The sequence below is a fragment of the Sus scrofa genome, chromosome 5 (assembly GCF_000003025.6).
Source record: "Sus scrofa isolate TJ Tabasco breed Duroc chromosome 5, Sscrofa11.1, whole genome shotgun sequence".
Lineage (NCBI taxonomy): Eukaryota > Metazoa > Chordata > Mammalia > Artiodactyla > Suidae > Sus > Sus scrofa.
In genome coordinates, this window is record NC_010447.5 from 59,651,793 (window position 1) to 59,672,379 (window position 20,587).

At 45.3% G+C, this 20,587-nt stretch overlaps 1 protein-coding gene across 1 annotated transcript; it reads right to left on the reverse strand.

Annotated features, from left to right (window-relative positions):
- On the reverse strand, nt 15,296-20,229 carry APOLD1 (apolipoprotein L domain containing 1). Its single transcript, XM_021092329.1, is given in 2 exon segments — nt 15,296-19,723; nt 19,726-20,229. Coding segments are annotated over 2 exon segments (738 nt in total). The 5' UTR covers nt 19,784-20,229; the 3' UTR covers nt 15,296-19,043.

Genomic DNA, 20,587 nt, shown 5'->3' on the forward strand with positions numbered 1-20,587 from the left:
TAGTAAATGCAAACTATTGCATTTGGAGTGGATAAGCAAAGCGATTCTGCTGTATAGCACAGGGAACTATATCTAGTCACTCGTGATGGAACATGTTGGAGGATAAGGTGAGAAAAAGAAAGTATGTATATGTAGGGAGTTCCCATCATGGTGCAGTGGAAACAAATCCAACTAGGAACCATGAGGTTGCAGGTTCAATCCCTGGCCTCGCTCATTGGGTTAAGGATCCAGCGTTGCCATGAGCTGTGGTGTAGGTTGCAGACACAGCTAGGATCCCGCGTTGCTGTGGCTGTGGTGTAGGCCGGCGGCTCCAGCTCCAATTAGACCCCTAGCCTGGTAACGTCCATATGCCGCGGGTACAGCCCTAAAAAGATGAAAAAAAAAAGAAAAAGAAAGTATATATAACTGGGTCACTTTGCTGTACTGCAGAACTTGACAGAAGATTGTAAATCAACTGTAATAAAAAAATGTTTATTTTTTTCTTTTGATTCTAAAGGAAATGAAAGCCTTCTGATGTGCCTCTAAAAGTATGGTGGACTCCCAGGTGCTGTGGCTTCCGTGCCCAATAGATGAAGGAAGGCTGTGAGCACCACAGTGAAGCCTTTAACAGGCCACTGACATGGGCTCCTGCAGGGTGAAAGCCTGTAAGGATAGAGGTGGCTCCTGGACCAAAATTAGCATGAACCCAACTTAGGGACAAGAGATCTGTGGAATGGATTCAAGCAAGAATCAGATCTTAATAAAGTTCAGCTCAAAATCCCCCTGGAAGCTGCTTACCCTATAGACTATTTGGAGAAAGCGCCCCCTAACGAAGTGCTCTAGACTCATCATGGAGGAAACAGTGCAAAATTTAATCAGAAAAGTTCTCTTAGATTTATGAATTCTTTTGTTTTGTTTTGTTTTGTCTTTTTGTCTTTTCTAGGGCCGCTCCCATGGCATATGGAGGTTCCCAGGCTAGGCTCGAATCGGAGCTGTAGCCACTGGCCTACGCCAGAGCCACAGCAAACATGGGATCCGAGCTGCATCTGCAACCTACACCACAGCTCATGGCAACGCCAGATCCTTAACCCACTGAGCAAGGCCAGGGATCGAACCCACAACCTCATGGTTCCTAGTTGGATTCGTTAACCACTGAGTCACGATGGGAGCTCCAAATTTATGAATTCTAATCAGTTATGAATACGCATGTCCAAGGGAAGAAGGGACACGGATGACGTAATAAGGATGGCACAGAAAGAAGAGGACAGTCTCCATGGAATCTAGAAAAAGAGCTGTCGTAAAAAATACTTAGTTATTGAACCAATTTGTGTTCAGAGAAAAAAAGGAAAACTAGTCCTGATTATCTGTGAATTTCTTTTTCTTTTTGCCTTTAGTTATGAAAATTTGGTAAAAACACAGAAATTCTGGAAGTTCCCTTGTGGCTCAGTGGGTTAAGGATCTGCGTTGTCACTGCTGCGGCTCAGGTCGCAACGGGGGCCCAGGTTGGATCCCTGGCCTGGGAACTTCTTCATGCCGTGGACACACCCAAAAGCAAAACTAAAAATGTAGAAAATCTGTATGTTTCTCTTTTTATTCAGCACACATCCTGCAGACTGCAGGCCAGACATTAGGATCCAGAAGTAAGCATGGAATTTAGGCTCTCGTGAGGGGGAGCAGCCCATGTTTTAAATAACAAATAAATCAGTCCTTACAGTTAAGTGGAACAAACACACAAAAAAATAATCACAAGTGAGATACACAGTTAAAAGGAAAAACGCAAGATGCTAAAGCAATGTATGACCGGATGACTTTGCCTTTTCTCTGGGAATCGGGACATGTCCAACCCCCCACCCCCACAGCATGTGGAAGTTCTCCAGCCAGGGATCCAACCAGCAGCACAGCAGAAACTCAAGCCACTGCAGTCACAATGCCAGATCCTTAACCCACTGCACCACAAGGGAACTCTCTCCCCATGGGAGGGACTTTTAAACTGAGCCGTGGGAGATGAACAGCACTGACTTGCTGTGTAGGAAGTAGGGAGTGGCTGGTTTACAGACGGAAAGTACCTTCCCGGTGAAGACTTGCAGTGATTACAAACATCAAAGAAAGCTTACAGAGATTATAAAATGTTGATTTATGATGAAGCCAGAAGTACAGGTAAGAACCTGAAAATGTAGCATCTTATAGGTCATGTAAAGGCTCTGGGGTTTGGGGGCAGTATTCCAAGGTCAATGGGCAACTTTGACAAGATTTCATTAGAGAGGCATTTGAAAAGCTCACTTCCGTGAAGAGCAGACTGGGTGAGGGAAAGGGACGCAGGAAAACGGGTTGTTTAAGCAAAAGATGATGGTATTTTAGACCAGAAAGGGGCAGTGGGGTTGGAGAGAACTGGACAAAGTTCGAGGGTGTGGAGAGGTTAGATATATCCTTCATAATTGATTCAACATGGAGGATGAGGTCAGGGATGTGTCAGTCACTCTGAAGTATCGGGCTTGAGCAAGTAGGAACCTGGGGGAATCTTTATATAGCTAGAAAACACCAGAGGAGAGGCAGTTACCTGGGCGGATATGTGAACAAGGTGATGTTTTGGAGTTAATTAATAGTTATTGTAGAAACAAAGACTTGGGAGTTCCCCAGTGGCTCAGTAGGTTAAGGATCGGTGCTGTCACTGCTGCAACTTGGGTCACAGCTGTGGGTGTGTGTTACTCCCTCCCCCAACTTCTGCATGCCCTGGAAGAGGCAAAAGAAAGAAAGAAAGAAAGAAAGAAAGAAAGAAAGAAAGAAAGAAAGAAGGAAGGAAGGAAGGAAGGAAGGAAGGAAGGAAGGGAAGGAAGGAAGGAAGGAAGGAAGGAAGGAAGAAAGAAAGAAAGAAAGAAAGAAAGAAAGAAAGAAAGAAAGAAAGAAAGAAAGACAGAAAGACAGAAAGAAAGACTCGTACCCAAGCAGAGAAGCTTGAGATTCCACGCTCTTACCCCAATGCTCTATTGCCACTGTGTTTTCCCTAGTATGGCAAAGGGAGCTAGAAATATACATAACAGGCCCTTAAAATTTTCAATTAGCTTCAGCCAAGTTATTGTCTCCTGTGTAGTCACACACCTCAAAAGCTGTCTCTTCTGTGGATAATGAGTTTTGAGTCTCAACTTAGCCTTATCTTCCAGTGAACCCTTAAGACAAGAGCATCTGGATTTCTCCCCATTGCTTGTTTCTCTCTCCATCCCTTCACCTCACCTCTTCCTTTTCTCCAGCCTCCACATCAGCAAGTCCCATAGACTCAGCTGCCTATGTTTGTCTTAAGTCTCTCTATTGCTCCCTTTGTTGCAGGAAGGAGGAACTTTTCCAGGCCCCAAGCACGGGCTCTCGTCTAACACTCAGAAATGAACTGTCTGAGGGAGTTCCCGTTGTGGCTCAGTGGTTAACGAATCCAACTAGGAATCATGAGGTTGCGGGTTTGATCCCTGGCCTTGCTCAGTGGGTTAAAGATCCGGCATTGCCGTGAACTGTGGAGTAGGTCGCAGATGCGGCTCAGATCCTGCATTGCTGTGGCTTTGGCGTAGGCTGGTGACTACAGCTCTGATTAGACCCCTAGCCTGGGAACCTCCATATGTCACAGGAGCAGCCCTAGAATAGGCAAAAAGACACACACACACACACACACACACACACACACACACACAAAGAAAGAAAGAAAAAGAAATGAACTGTTTGAGAAGACACATGTGCTGACAAAACAAGAGACTTTACCAGGAAGGGACGCCAGGTGGAGACAGCAGGGTAAGGGAACCCAGGAGAACTACTCTGCACCCTGGCTTGCAGTCTCTGGTTTTATGGGAGTGAGGTTAGTTTTCCAGATTGTTTCTGGCCAGTCATCTCACTTGGCACAGTCATCTCACTTAGTCTGGCTCAGGGTCCTTCATGGTAGCACAGGTACCTCTCAGCCAATACAGATTCCAGAGCCAAGGATCCTGGGAGGTTGGGCATCCCCTCCCTCCTATTGGTCCCTCCCAAATTCTCTGGGCCAGTCTTCAGAGCAGCACCATGCTCCTTATCAGGGGCTCCTGCTGTGAGTCAGCTCATGCAAGCGGCTATTATCTTGCCTGGCCAAGGTGGGCAGTTTCAGTCACTGGTCCCCTAACACTTTAGCATCACTACCACCATCGTCCAAAATGAACTTTATGGAGTTCCCATCGTGGCACAGGGGTTAAAGAATCCCACTAGGAACCATGAGGTTGCGGGTTCAATCCCTGACCTCGCTCAGTGGGTTAACGATCCGACGTTGCCATGAGCTGTGGTGTAGGTCACAGACATGGCTCGGATCTGGCGTTGCTGTGGCTGTGGTGTAGGCTAGCAGCTGTAGCTCCACTTAGACCCCTAGCCTGGGAACCTCCATATGCCACAGGTGCGGCCCTAAAAAGAAAAAAGTAATAATAATAACATTATTATTGTGTGATTTCCCACCTGACCTCAAGCACTACCTACAAGAGCAGTGACCACAGATGTGGACATTGCTATTCCCAGTGCCTTGCACAGACTAGGCATTTTCAGCAAATCTTTGCTCAATGACTAAAGGATAATGGTTTGTAGATTAATTAGTCTCCGGTGTAAGTGTGCCTGGCATGAATAAATCCCCAGAACCTATTTACATGCTAATTATATGAATCACAGGGACTTTCTGAATCTCAAAAAAAAAAAAAAAAGGAGAAACTGACCTTGGAATGTGGTCATTTAACAACGCAGGCTGCAGCCACCCCCATGGGGGCCTCCCCAGCAGGCAGTACCCAAGCAAGATCAGTATGGCAAGAAAGCCACCTCTCCAACAAATCTGCCATTTGGCCCCTGGAATTGGTCAGGACCCCTTGGTCCCTTATCATTCTTGGGTCTTTAGGATAAGAGATTTTTATGTCCAGTATCTGAAAAAAACCTGATGTCTCAAACTAAGGATTATAGCAAAGAGGTCAAAGAGGTTCTGAAATGTAAATAAAATATGTAAGGAATGGGTTTAACCTGAAGTCAACAACAAGGAGGAAATTCAAATGTTATATGACAATCCTTATAAACCACAAAGGCTAGAGTTTCAAGGTCACTTCATACTGTGCGGTGGGTAATGAAGGAAAGGCGGCTTTGACTCATTTCCTGATTTCCTGGTTCGTTCATATTCCTCTTACAAGTGTCATTTTAAATGCATACACAGTTTTTTAGAAAACAAATTACTAGAGGAGTTCCCGTCGTGGCGCAGTGGTTAACGAATCCGACTAGGAACCATGAGGTTGAGGGTTCGATCCCTGGCCTTGCTCAGTGGGTTAAGGATCCGGCATTGCCGTGAGCTGTGGTGTAGGTCATAGACTCGGGCCGGATCCCGCGTTGCTGTGGCTCTGGCGTAGGACGATGGCTATAGCTCCGATTAGACCTCTAGCCTGGGAACCTCCGTATGCCACAGGTTCGGCCCAAGTAATGGCAAAAAGACCAAAAAAAGAAAAAAGAAAAAAAAAAGAACACAAATTACTAGAAATGGAGGCATTTGGGAAATTCCTTGGCAACCCAGGTACAATTAACACAATGAAATCATATGTATAACACGTGGCACCTTCCAGCCACACTTTCAAATGGAAGCATATGAATTTAAAGCAAAGGAGTTTGATGTCTAAATATTTGAAATAAACAGATAAAATACCCACTGCTATCCTAGGCAATTTCTTGTGCATGGATGATCATGCAACACCTTTTGAACAGTTTTCCAATGGTGGGCAAATCTCCCCCAGTACAAATCCTCCTCCTTAAGTAGAAACCAGAAACTCACTCCCCACCCTCCCTTGCACCCAAGGCACAGACACATGACTTGGTCTCTCCCAAGTGGACACACCCCTTCAGAGCTTAGTTCAGAGAAGAGCAACTCAAAGTGGACGCTGGCATCAGCACAGGTGTCCAGCTTAAGGAGCAGCAGTGGCCAAGGTTCTGGTGTGTGGGATGTGCAGGCCAAGGTAGCCTAGCTTAGCGGCAGGAACAGTGGCGTTTTTGCTGGAGTGGTAATCGCACACAAGGTTTGCGTGTTGTTCCCAGCGGCACTGCCCCCCTGCCTGACTTCCACCCTCTGGGAGATTCTTCCTAACTCTGCTTTAATAAATTAATAAATAGCATATAGCATATGAATGTAAATTAAGAAATTCCTTTTCTGGGAGTTCCCGTTGTGGCTCAGCAGCTTAAGAACCTGACTAGTATCCATGAAGACACGGGTTTGATCCTGGCCTTGCGCAGTGGGTTAAGGATCCGGCATTGCTGCAAGCTGCGGTGTAGGTTGCAGATGTGGCTCAGATCCTGCGTTGCTGTGGTTGTGGTATAGGCCAGCAGCTGCAGCTCCACTTTGACCCCTAGCCTGGGAACTTCCCTATGGCATGGGTGTGGCCAAAAAAAAAAAAAAAAAAAAGAAATTTCTTTTCTTCTTAACTATTGGAAGAGTCTGCTCGTTAAATCTAAGAAGCCTAACTAGCCAATCTGCTGAGGAGAAGAACCTTGGTTTCCCCAACAACATGTCATTAAAGCACACTCCCAAGCTGCCCTCTGTAAGTGACCCTTCCTGCTGCCTGGCCAGCCTAGTGCATCTCCTTAGCCCACTCTCTCCCTCTCACCTAAACATCCTGCCAACCACCAGTGCCCCTCTCTCCATTGTCAGTCTCAGCCCATGACCTCGATTCCTAGGTCAAGAAAAAATGAAGAGACCTGTGACTGGTTCCTAAGCCCATCTCATCACCTGCTCCCTTTCCCTTTCTTTCTCAGAGGTGCTTTCAAGGCTCCCACCAAAAGAAGGCCAGTGCTCCAGCTGCATTCTGGGGCTACATCCCACCCCCTCTTACTTCCTCAAGGACTCCTCTCAAGTCTCCATCTTCTCCCATACCCTCAATTCTTCCCTCTCCACTGGGTCATCCCCACAGCGTACACAGATGCTGTTTCTCCCCACCTTAAAAAACATTTCTCCTGCCCCCACGCCCCCCTCCAGCCCACTTCTCTGTTCCCCTTGACAGCAAAACTCTTCCAAAGAGTTGCCTCCAGATGCTCCCTCCAATTTCTGTCTCTTCAAACCACTTTTGCCTCTATGTTGGCAGGTCAGGAGTGAACTCCATGCTGCTAAATCTCATGGCCAATTCTCATCCTCCATCTGGCTTGAACCTTCAGCGGCATTTGGCACTGACCTCCCTGAAAAATCCCTTTGCACCTGGCTTCCAAGATAACCAGATGCCTATTTTTTCTCCTGCCTTGCCAGGCACCCCTCCTCCGTCTTCCCAGTTAATCCCCCTCAACCCCACCCACTTCTCACTCTAAGCATTGGAGGACCAGGGCTGAGGCTCAGATCTATCCTTTTTGATCTCTTTTTCCACTCATTCCCTTAGGGTTACATCCACTCTTGTGGCTTGAAATGCCTCTTATTTGCTGAGATCCTCAAGTTTATAGCATCCCCAACTCCTTCCTTGAATTCTAGGCTCATATACTCAACCGTCTGATCACCCATTCCTCCTGGACACATCAGACAGCTCAAAGTTGACATCTCTAAAATTGAACTCCATGGAGTTCCCATCATGGCTCAGCAGTAACGAACCCGACTAGTATCCATGTGGACTCGAGGTTCGATCCCTGGCCTCGCTCAGTGGGTTAAGGACCTGGCATTGCTCTGAGCTGTGGTGTAAGTCACAAATGCGGCTCAGATCTGGTGTTGCTGTGGCTGTGGCATAGGCCAGAGGCTGTAGCTCTGATTTGACCCCAGCCTGTGAACTTGCATATGCCACAGGTGTAGCCCTAGAAGACAAAAATTAAAGATTACAAAAAAAAAAAAATTGAACTCCTGATTCCACTCCTCCACCCCTCAAGTCTCCCAGCCTTCCCCATTGGAGGGAACTGTGGTGTCATCCTTCTTAATGACTCAGGCCAAAACGCCTCCCTCTCTCTCCTCCCACATATAATCCATCATCAAGTCCCGTTGTTACCACCTTCATAATATATCTGGAATCTGACTACTTTTCTCCAACCCCAGCTAACAACACCTCTCACCTGGTTTACTGCAATATCCTCCTAGTTAGTCCGCTTGCCTCTACTCACCCCCTCAGCTGTGAATTCTCAACAAGCAGCAAAGGGACCCTTTAAAACCTATGTCTGATCAGATCACTCTACTCTGCTCAAAACCTTCCAGTGACCTTCTATCACACTCAGAGTAAAAGTCAAAGTCCCTACAACTGTCTACAAAGCCCAACGCTTTGGGTCCCGACACCCCCTGAACTCAGCTCCTCCCTGACTCCACTCCAGCAGTGCTGAGCTTTCACTGTTCTTAAACATATGAGGCATCTGCCTCAGTCTTTGTTCTTTCTGTTCCCTCCACCTGACATTTGACTGTCTTTATGCACTACTCTATGCTCCGTGCCTAGAAATATAAACAGCAAATAGTAGGTGCTCAATAAATATTTCATTGAATGAATGAGTATCTGTGTATTGTGTATGGGAGGAGATGAGGAGGGAGAGACGAAATAGCAGTTGTGATGTGGAAAGATCTTATACTTGTGTGTAAAAGAAGGTGTAAACTAAATGGAGCTTCTGGAGACAGGTCTTTGCCCTGAACCAAGATTGCTCATCCTTCGTGAGGACAGAAGTCTAGCAGCTTTCTGTGTGCAAGTCAGCGGTGTGGGGACAAGATCCACTGTGACTGAGGTACACAAAGGAAAAAATTTCTCTTAGCAGTTCCTGCACACCAAAGGAAACGGTGTCCCCTGGGCTTAGTCTGAGATGTAAATATGGATTAGTAACTTCAAGAGAAAGCTTACAGAACACGTCATCCTGGAGAGGCAGGACAGGGGACCCCAGGTCACTCTGAATTTTCTCTTTGGATAACATGCCTTTAAAAGGAGGCCTTCTTCAGAGGAAAGATTTCGGAGGTCAGGAAGTTCATTGTCAGCACCATAGATTCATGATCCACCTACAAGATAGTGCTGACCTAGGGTTGAGCATGTGTTTTGAATGCCAACTACACAGGTTTAAGAGCCCGTGGAGGTAAGACATCAAGTTCAACACAGAACTGTCTTTCCTCTGCGCTCCTGTTTCTCATCATCAAAGGTTCTGCAAAAAGTTTGTTTTGCTGATGTGCAGTGGTCTGATTCTTCGCTCCAGATCACTCAAAACCACGAAACCTGCAGTTTCATGGAAGATATTCCTCTAGTGATAACCCTACCCTGCCTCTCCCAACTCCTCACCCTCTGCTTCCACCTTCCCCCCATCCTCATCCCATGGCACCCTCCCCCTCCAAACCACCACCCTTGGACCTCTTCTTCCAGATTCAGCCCCTTTTGGGAAGTCCATAAACAACCTCATTAAATTCTCATTAAAACCACAGGGTTAAGTTCATCTTAGCCCTTCACAAGATCACCTGTCATAATCACCTGTTAGAACAAACATCACAGGAATTCAGCTCCTCTCTAGGGTGTGTTCTCAAATTCAGAGTCGAGTTTTAGGTATCATTACTTTCCAGTAGATTGGAATATGAGGAAATCTGTGATTTATGTCAATGAATCAAGGGTTGGAGAACACCATGCAGTTGAGCAGAAAGAACCTGGACCTGGGGAAACCAGTTTGAAGGTCGTTGCAAGTGTTAGCGGGTAAAAGCCTCCATGGGTTATGTAACAGCGGAATGAATCAAAGTTCACTGGAGAGAGATTTAAGGAGAAGGATGTACCTTGGCAAAGGTATGTCAGAGAAGTAAGGAAGGGGAAGATCTGGAGATGGCAATGAGATTTCAAGATAGGCAACTGAGATATTGATATTGCTTTGACAGAGGTAGGAGGGTAGTGAAACTGGGCCAGGTTGCAGAGAAAAAGGAGGATATGTTTAGCCTTAGGTGTGCTGAGACGCAGTGTCCATGAAGATGAAGAGTGCTTGCTCATTTGTTCATTCATTCAGCAAAGACTTATAGAGCATCTCCTGGGGCAGGAGCTGGAGAGACATTCTGGGGATGCTTGATAACAGAGATATTGTTTTGGTCCTTAAGAGCCTTGCAGTAGGCAAACTAACTCTAATAATAGGTATCATGTGATAAGTCTGATTGAAACAGAAACAGATTGCTCTTAGATATCCAGATAGGTACAAAACCACATCTGGCTGAGATCAAAGTGTAGCGCTCCAATGAGGGGACTGGGTAGGAGGAAGCAGTTGGGACTTTCTTTTTTGTTCGTGCTCCCTGCACCTGCTTTACTCAGTCAGTGCTCCTCATCTTTGTTTTCATCTCATCTAACACCCAACAAATTCAAATTGCCCCAAGAGAATCCTTTGGCACTGGTTTCATTCATACCAACACTCAACCCAGGACCGGTGAAACACTGGGAATGGATGTGAAGAATTTGAACAATATGATGGAAGTGGGAGGGATAGCAGCCTGTTCTGAAGTTTGGGAAGAGAAAGAGCATGATCAAGGAAGCTAAACAGACAGACAAATAAGAAAGCTGTCATAGAATTTGAGAGAGAAGAGTCTTGTAAGAACTGGGTAGTCACCAATGTTGACACTACAGAGAATTAGAAAGAATGAAAGTCCTATTTATTGACCATCTGCACGTTTTTCTTTCTTTTTCTTTTTCTTTTTTCTTCCTTTCTTTTTTTTTTAAAAACAGCCTCACCTGCAACATATGGAAATTCCAAGGCTAGGGGCTGAATCGGAGCTACAGCTGCCAGCCTATACCACAGCCACACCACCACCAGATCCAAGCCTTGTCTGTGCCCTACACTGCAGCTCATGGCAACACTGGATCCTTAACCCACTGAGTGAGGCCAGGGATCAAACCCATGTCCTCATGGACTAGACAGGTTCTTAACCCACTGAGCCATGATGGGAACTCCTTTTTTTATATTGTATGTTAATGTCTTTGTTCATTATTCTTCTGGGGTACACAATTTTAGAGAAGGTTGAATTCTTTCATAAAATATAGATCTGAAACAAATAAAAGATAAAAATCACCTTTTTATACTATTTCACCAGTTTACAATATCACCTAAAACATTCAGTATACGAGGAGTTCTCTCAAGTCACAGAGGGTTAAAGATCCAGTGTTGTCACTGCTGTGGCTCAGGTCACTGCTGTCACCTGGTTCGGCCCTTTGGCCCAGGGAACTTCTGTATGCTGTGGGTGTGGCCAAAAAAATACATCGTCGATATACTCTAAAACTCTACTTAGGGGAAGAAAGTCTTTAATATAAACTAATTTCTAACTTAAATTTTTTTTTCGTCTTTTTGCCTTTTCTAGGGCCACTCCAGCAGCATATGGAGGTTCCCAGGCTAGGGGTCTAATTGGAGCTGTAGCCACCGGCTTACCTCAGAGCCACAGCAACTCGGGATCTGAGCCGTGCCTGCAACCTACACCACAGCTCCGGCAACACTGGATCCTTAACCCAGTGAGCAAGGCCAGGGATTGAACCTGAAACCTCATGGTTCCTAGTCGGATTCGTTAACCACTGTGCCACAACGGGAACTCCTCTAATTTAAATTTTTATTTTATTTATTTATTTATTTATTTTTGCTATTTCTTGGGCCGCTCCTGCGGCATATGGAGGTTCCCAGGCTAGGGGTTGAATCGGAGCTGCAGCCACCAGCCTACGCCAGAGCCACAGCAATGCTGGATCCGAGCCGCGTCTGCAACCTACACCACAGCTCACAGCAACGCCGGATCCTTAACCCACTGAGCAAGGGCAGGAACTGAACCCGAAACTTCATGCATTGTTCCTAATCGGATTCGTTAACCACTGTGCCACAACAGGAACTCCTCTAATTCAAATTTTTAATTAAAAAATGTATATGCTGCATCAATCTTAACATATCTGCTTCAGATTTTCCAAGATTACATGCCCAATCCTGTCCCAGCAATAATTAGATGATGGTAGACTGTGAGTTGCCAGAGGTTATTCAAGGTCCTTTGAGTAACAGAGAAATCAATGCCTTCCTTGAGGTCTTGAAAGTTAATAATAAATTGTTGATGGTTAAATTTTTTAAAAAAAGAATGCAAGTCCAACAATGAATAGCGTTTGCCGTGCAAAAGCTCAGGGATAAAAACAAATCATCCACAGACAAAACATTATTCTTTTGAATAGTTTTATGATACCTAGAGCAGTTTCAGTCCATAGCTACCATAGAGGAATTGAGTACACACCCCTAACAGAAGAAAACTGACAAGAAAATTCAGTGGTAGTTTCGATGGAATGACCCCAAAAGTTTCATATTCAGAGATTTTTTTTTTTTTTTTTTTTTTTTGCCTTTTCTAGGGCCGCTCCAGCGGCATGTGGAGATTCTCAGGTTAGGGGTCTAATCGGAGCTGTAGCCACTGGCCTACGCCAGAGCCACAGCAACGCAGGATCCGAGCCGCATCTGCAACCTACACCACAGCTCACGGCAATGCCGGATCCTTAACCCACTGAGCAAGGGCAGGGATCGCACCCGCAACCTCATGGTTCCTAGTCGGATTCATTAACCACTGAGCCATGACGGGAACTCCATATTCAGAGGTTTTTATACAAGATCTGGAAAGGCCTGTTGAACCCGTAATTTTTTTATTCATATCTGCATAGTCTCTGTTGGTACCTTTTGTCCCAGGCCATCAGCAGATAGTGAAATGCTCTTATTAATCACATCGTTCCATTTCAGAACATCTTGCCCTGTTGGGACGTGTGGGACAGTTTTACAAAATACCTGTGTACAAGTTTTTACAACCAAAGAGGAGATTTGAACATTTTCAAATTCCGTCCGTATTACTTTTTGCAAATAGTAGCCATTTGCCCAACTACATTCTAATTTCTTATTGATTAACCTACTGGCTGAGACTTCCCTATATAGGTTACTAGATTGTTGGGGCCATAAAGTCTAGAACCTGTCTGCATTGCTCACAAATGACAGCACAGGGTGAGTACTCAGTAAGTGTTTTCTGGGTGAATTAATCTGTCAGCCTTGTTATTAATGTTGTCATTATGAGCTTTTTTTTTTTTTTTTTTTTTTTTGTCTTTTTGCCTTTTCTAGGCCGCTCCCACGGCACATGGAGGTTCCCAGGCTTAGGGGTCAAATCGGAGCTATAGCCGCTGGCCCACATCAGAGCCACAGCAATGCCAGATCCAAGCCGCGTCTGCAACCCACACCACAGTTCCCGGCAATGCCGGATCCTTAACCCACTGAGCAAGGCCAGGGATCGAACCCCCAACCTCATGGTTCCTAGTCAGATTCATTAACCACTGCGCCACGACGGGAACTCCTGAGCTATTATTTTATATTAGAACAACTAACTCTGAAGCTAGGCTGCCAGCATTCAAATCCTGGGACAGCTCTTGCTGGCTGTGCAACCTTTCACTTCCTTTCTTTCTCTAATAATATGGGGTAATTATAGTGTCAACCTCATAAGATTTTTCTAAATGTGATAATGCATGTCAAATTGTACTTACAACAGTACCTAGTAAGTTTTCCATAAATGTTAATGATCATTATTATCTTTAAGTACCTACATTTACTTTCTATATTTATTATCTACATGTCATTTTATTTAAGCACTGAGAAAAGCATTATTCTTTTTTTTTTTAATGTACCTGCGGCATGTGGAAGTTCCCAGGCTAGGGGTTGAATCGGAATTGCAGCTGCTGGCCTATGCCACAGCCACAACCACACGAGATACAAACCGCGTCTGCGACCTGCACTGCAGCTCACAGCAACACTAGATCCTTAACCCACTGAGCGAGGCCAGGGATGGAATCTGCAGCCTCATGGATACAAGTCGGGTTTGTTACCGCTGAGCCACAATAGGAATTCTCAAAAAAAGTCTTATTTTTAATGACATTTTGACTGTGCAGTTAGGAAAAGGAAATTTTTCAGCTATCACTGCCCCTTCCTAACTCCATCTACACAAAAACTTCTCCCAATTACAACTGTTTTGGGTCATTTAGCAACCAGATGCATACCATGTTGGAACAAGCCATGCTACATGTGTGCTTGGGAGTCAAAGGCCTTGGCCATGACTCCTTGCTGAAGTTCTGGGGCAAATAAAATGCAGCCCTGCCTGCACTCCCACCCCTAGGGTTACATTGGAAATAGAAAATGAGATTAAACATCATTCTGTGCAGGTGTAGCTTCCTATAGGCAAGCTTTACCTGTGCAAGTGAAGACCACATCAGAGGGCCTTCTCTCCACAACCCAGAGCTGATGCCAAGCAGAATTGGGAAATGCTGAGGATCTCTAATGTTCATTCCTGGCCCCTTAGATGTCTCACTTCATCAGCACAATTTCTCCTCTCCTGACAACCCTCTTGTTGCTAAGGGATTATTTTCAGATGCTAGGGCTCACTCTTTGTCCTTGTCTGGACCACACCAGTGTTTACGTTCCCTCTTATAAGTTCACCAGGAGTACAAAGGAACAACATCCAAACCCCCTGCCAATTCAACAAAGAAAGATTCATTGCAAATAACAAAAAGGATACCTGTTATGACAGGACTTCCATATACTTCAGCAAAGATGGATCCCAGTGTGTGGCTGGCCTTTGCAAACAGCCAGAATCCTGCCAATACAGATTTTTTTTTTTTTTTTTGGTTGCAGAGTCATTAACAGTGCAACATCCAGACCCAGGGTGGGGATTCAGAGGCTGGCATTCAGATAGTAAGAGCTGCTCCAGGGCGTAGTTCTCAACTCACTGCAGCAATCTCTATAGGCTCTTTGTATGGATTACTGGCCCCTCTACCCAAAGTCCACCCTTCTCTTCCTTTTTGCAAAAGAAATCCCAGGTCTATTGGGAGCAGCTAGTTCTCAGTTAAAAGTTCTTCATTTCCCAGCCTGCCAGGAGAAGTCCCCTGGAGAGTTCTTATATAGATGCTGCCTTCCTAATATAGATGCTGCCCCTTGCCCTTCCTTTCTGCATCTCACTAGCATTTGGGTTTGGTGAAGCTGATTTGGCTGATTCCAGGATTATTTTCAGTTTGTTCTCAGGTTATAATTATATTTAAAGTTTTGAAACTGTTAGAAGTCTGACTCCTAGATAAAAGGAGAATACCTATACATGAGTTGATTACTTTTTAAAAATTGATTATACAATTTATACTGAATGCTCTGCATTTTCAATGTTACTAATATGTATATAGGCAAATATGAAATTAGGTCATTAATTACAGGAAAATCAAGAAGTTTGAGGAATGGAGTTCCTGCTGTGGTTAAGGACCTGGTATCATCTCTGCGATGGCAAGGGTTTGATCCTCAGCCCTGTGCAGTGGATTCAATCTCTGGCCTGGGAACTTCCGTGTGCCACTGGAGCAGCCAAAAAAACAAACACGCAAACAAACAGTTTGTAGAATGGGTAATTTATTTAAATAAAGCGGAAAGGACTGATTTTGCTACAGTGGGAAAAAATGTGGAATTCGAAAATTGCTGCATATAACTGTATCCCCATTTATCTCTGTACAATGTCTTTATCTCAGTGTCTCTAGTCCCTCTGCTTTCTTTTCACACCAAGGCACTAAGTGGAAAATATATCAAGTTGACAAATTGTTTGACATATCTGATCTAGGGTGGCTTCTGTACCGCTCTTCTCTCTCTTTTTTTCTCCCAATAAATATTTTTGACTTCAACATTTACCACATTGGAAATGACAGGTGCCTGAGGACAAAGGCATCAAAGTGATTAGGATCTGAATGTTTGCTAAGGATTTTTTTCATATATATATAGAGAGAGAGAGAGTAGAATGTAGTTTGATGGAATCCCTGAAATGCAGAACCAAATGAATCTCCTTTATTGTGAAAGAAAACAATCCTAACAGTTGTAAACTGCAAAAACCAAGCACTTAAACCTTTCATGTAAACATTTATTTTTCAAACTCGGATATTTTTCTGAAGTACAGTTATAATCTAAAAACCCTTTTCTCTTCCCTTTACAACATACAATTTCAGTCTGTTTGTTTATAGAATGAAGGCCTTAAGGAAAAGCCTTATCCACATTCCCACAAAAGCAATAAATAAAATACTTGTCTCTAGGATCCATTTAACTGAACTTGACTTAAATCCTGGTAGAGGCTTCCATCTTTATAACAGACACATAAAAGGATATATGATCTTTCATTATCAACAAGTTCCAATTAACACAGCTAAGTAGTTCACTAAATTATTCAAATATATTTACTGAGCTCCAATTATATGCAAAATATTGTTCCAAAATAGACACCCTTCCTTAGATGTAAAGTGGACAATTGAAATGATAAACTTCAGGAGTTTAAGAGGTCGATACACTCAGAATACTCTAATGAGGAAGTTCCCATTGTGGCTCAGCAGAAATGAACCCGAATAGAATAGTATCTATGGGGCTGCCATTTCGATCCCCCGGCATCACTCAGTATGTGAAGGATCCAGTGTTGTGGCGACCTGCGATGTAGGTTGCAGACGAGGCTGAGATCTGGTACTTCTGTGGCTATGCCATAGGCCAGCAGCTGCAGCTCTGATTCACCCGCTAGCCTGGGAACTTCCATATGCTGCAGGTGAGGCCAGAAAAAGAAAAAAAAAAAAAAAAAAAAAAAAAAAGCTCTAATGATAGGAAATGCTTACCACTGCTGCCTTCAAAAGGCCCAGTGTATTTCTAGGGAATAACTCAGGCATTGGAAGGCTCAAGCATTAAAAAAGACAGAGTTAGGGAGTGACTGTACCTGTATAACATAACACAACCATATGAAGTACATTCTGGTGATCTAAAATGCTAGCATCCTCTGCAAGGTAATCTAAGAAATGACACTCATTTTTTTTTTTTTTTTTTAAACAAAGCAAAGCAAAATAGTAGCAACTTCAAAATAAACCAGGATACAGATCCACTGCCATTTATTGAAAAAATAGAAATGTAGCAACACCAACCCCTCTCCCCAGCACTGAAATCACACTTCCTCAGACACAATGCCATCATGGGGAAGGCTGGGGGTCAACTGGGTAAATTTAAGGCATATTAAATAATTAAATAACCCAGACAAGTTTTTTTGTGTGTGGTCCCAAAGATTTTTCAACGTATTTTTCAACAATACAGTTGTAGGAATGGAAACTGGAGAAATTGGAAGTGTTTTCATAGAGCCTACAGATTTCTTACAGTTCCCAAAGTGAATGGATACACATTACTATCATAAAACAAACTATTTTCCTATCACCCATAAGACCCAACTTCACGGGATATCAGGCTTCCAAAGTCCATGTGCTTCCTTCATATTCCTCTAATTGGGTTTCTTTCCCCTGAACTAAATAGGAAAGGCTTTTCAGGGCAAGTGTTATCTGCTGGAAAAGTACCTTCAGGATAAATATGCTTGCATCATTTCAATAGTCACAAACAGTCATTTACAAGCCTAAATTCAGCTCCTGGTCTCCCTATCCAGAACTTCCCACCTTTACTTAAAAGGATTATTGAAAACACAAGGGCAGGGAGAAGAGGGGTGGAATTCCTCTATGAAAGAAAGAGACTTACTCAAAGAAAGCAATGCCATCTTCCCCTGTGCTCCATCTCAGAAAGGCAAACTCAACTTTATCTCCTAAAAAGAAATTCAGTAGTCTCCCATTCAGAAACTTGCCATTCCTATTATTTTCTAATACTGTGGTTAAATAAAATTAAATGCAAATAATAAACAGAATTATTAAATAACCAACTTAAAATAAATTAAAAAGAAAAAAAATGGTCAGGAATTTTCTTGAGAGGATAATATAAAGGTCAATTTCCATTCACATTCCTTTCTGTACCAGTTTCTACAATGAGTGGGCAACACTGCCCTCTAAAGGGCTGATTATGTTACATCCCTCAGTTCACCCAGTGGGAAATTGCCCCAGGGTGCATTGACATAGCTGCCAGCATGAACATTCTTTCTTTTACTTCCAGGACCCAGTCTGTCCTTGACCTTCTGTGAATGACTCTGAAGACCACCGACCCCCTAGAGAGGCTACAGACTTCTTGAAAGCTCATCAGGGGATCAGAAGCTAACATCTGTGGCAGCAGTCTGCAAACCTTTGCAGCTGTCACATCACCTCGAGGCATTAAACACAAGTTTCGGCCTCACCTCCAGAATTTCTGACTCATTAAGTCTAGAGTTGAGTCCAATAATTTGCCTTTCTAACAAGCTCCCAAGTGATGCTACTGTTGCCCAGCCAGGGGCCATACTTTGTGACCCAGACACTGTGCTTGGCACTTTATCTCAACACCTGCCAATAGGGTGAGGTTTTAGCATCTGTTTGATGGACCAGAAAGCCAAGTCTCAGAGAGAATAAACGCAGGCCTAATTCACAAACCAAAGCCCCTTTCTCTATACTATGAGATCAGTCAATGAAGCTGTTAGTCGCTTCCTATTCCTTGGCCTCTGCTTCTTCCTGCAAAGGGGTGGGACTTAGATGACCGTTTTGTTGGTTTTCTCCTCTTAGAGTAGAAGGTTGTCTGATATGAAGCCATCTGGGAAGGTCCCCTCTATCCCCAGGCTGGATCGTGAGTGGGCACACTAAGAGGGAAGAGGGTGCAAGTCAGCAGGAGGGGCCTCTCTTGGTCCTGAACCCTCCACAGTTCAGAGGGGGTCTGATTTGCTCTGGATTCTGGCAGAGAGGTATTAAAGCTTCTCTCTCCTCTTACAGGCATTTTGAGGACCTCAAAGCCTAATGGGGCTCAGAGGAGACCCAGTGGGTGGCCAGGTCTCCACCCTCTCCAGTCTGGGTTCAAACCACAGGAACACGGGTAGAGGCAAGGATGCTGCAAATACCTAAAATCGGAAGTGACCTGCAGTGCGAAGACCCAACAGTTTTGATAAAAGAAAAGTACTCTTCAGGTCACATATCCCTCCAGGATCAGGCAAGTAAAAAGTCCCAAGCACTCAGTCCCAGGCAGGATGTCACACTAGTGGGAAAGGAAGGACTGGGAGGACACATTGCTACCAACTCCCCCCACCCCCACCCCACCTCCCCCTCAAGAACAGTTTTTCTCATGCACTGCATTCAGCTCCTAAACCAACTTGGTGTTTTCCTGAGGGAGCTGCAAATCTGGAGCATCCCATGGGGATGGTTTCTGGCCTCGGCCATTAAGGGGAAAAGACGTTCTCAGAGAAACAGTCCTGCGGGCTGGTCAGCAGAGATCTTGAGGTCGTGGCCACGGCTGCTCTTCGTGCAGAGCTGGGCTCTGGACTCCAGCTGCTCGCTGAGCTCATCCAGAGCCCCGGTGCAGGACTCCAGGCTCTCGGCCAGTTTCTGAATCTTGGCCTTCAGCACGGCCTGGCTAACCTTGGTGGCCCCTTCGGCCCTCCTGGGGATGAGGAAGCCTCGGGAGCCGAAGAAGATGATGAAGTAGACAGAGTTGTACAGCGCGATGGAGGCGTTCCTCCCGCACTGCAGCAGCTGGCGATCCCGGCGGTCCTGCCCGCGGCAAAAGAAGTCCAGGCAGCTCAAAAGCTCGCGCATCTGGTCCTGACAGGTGGCCACGATCTCCTGCACCCGCCGCAGCTCCCGGGAGTTGCAGAAAATCAGGGACAGATCGGACGTGATGGTGACTACCCCTCCGGCGGTGGCCACTCCCAGTCCCACGGCCGACGCCAGCAACGAGACCCCCAGGGTCACCGGGCTGAGCGAGAGCCCCACGATGGCGGCCACCGCGCCGGCCGCGCTCAGTGCGCTGCCAGTCACGTTGGCCGCCAGGGAGCGCCGGCGGAGGCGCTCGAGACGCCGGGCCACTTCGCGCAGGCTCAGCAGCTGGCCATGCAGCCGGCCGCGGCGGTCCAGCAGCAGCCCTGGAATCGGCGCAGCGCATCCGCACCCTGCAGCTCTCGGGCCACTGGCCCCTCCATGCCCTGCGGGGACACGACACGTGATTAGCCCGAAGTCAAGCACAGCAGCTACGCAAAGAGAAATGGGTCATTTTCCAGGGAGTCATGTTCCAAGTTCTCAAAGACCCGTTCTGTCTTCTAGGACAAGTCCCCTAAATCCTCAGGAACTTAAATCCGCGTAGATCAATAGGAATGTTGCTACTGTCCACTTTTCTCCCAGGGAACGCCGAGGATGGACTTAATATATTATCTGTTAAATAAGGGAGCGGTGATAGTACAAGTCTACTGCAATACTGAGGCCTCTTCTCTGAAAGGTGACACTTGAAAGCAGTAGGTTGCACTGTTAAAAAGTTCTTTCCTGGAGTTCCCGTCGTGGCCCAGTGGTTAACGAATCCGACTAGGAACCATGAAGGTGCAGGTTCGGTCCCTGCCTTGCTCAGTGGGTTAACGATCAGGCGTTGCTGTGAGCTGTGGTGTAGGTTGCAGGCGTGGATCCTGCGTTGCTGTGGCTTGGGGTAGGCCTGTGGCTGCAACTCTGATTCGACCCCTAGCCTGGGAACCTCCATATGCCGCAGGAGCGGCCCAAAGAAATAGCAAAAAAAGACAAAAAAAAAAAAAAATTCTTTCCTTACATGAAGACTTGGATCCTAAAAGTTTTGCAATGCAATTTTTTTTCCCTCTCAGAGGAGTGAAAAAGACAAGTCACCAAAAAAACTCAAAAAATCATATTGTCCGGAGTTCCCTTTGTGGCACAGCAGAAACGAATCCAACTAGGAAAAATGAGGTTGTGCAATCAATCTCTGGCCTCGGCCAGTGGGTTAAGGA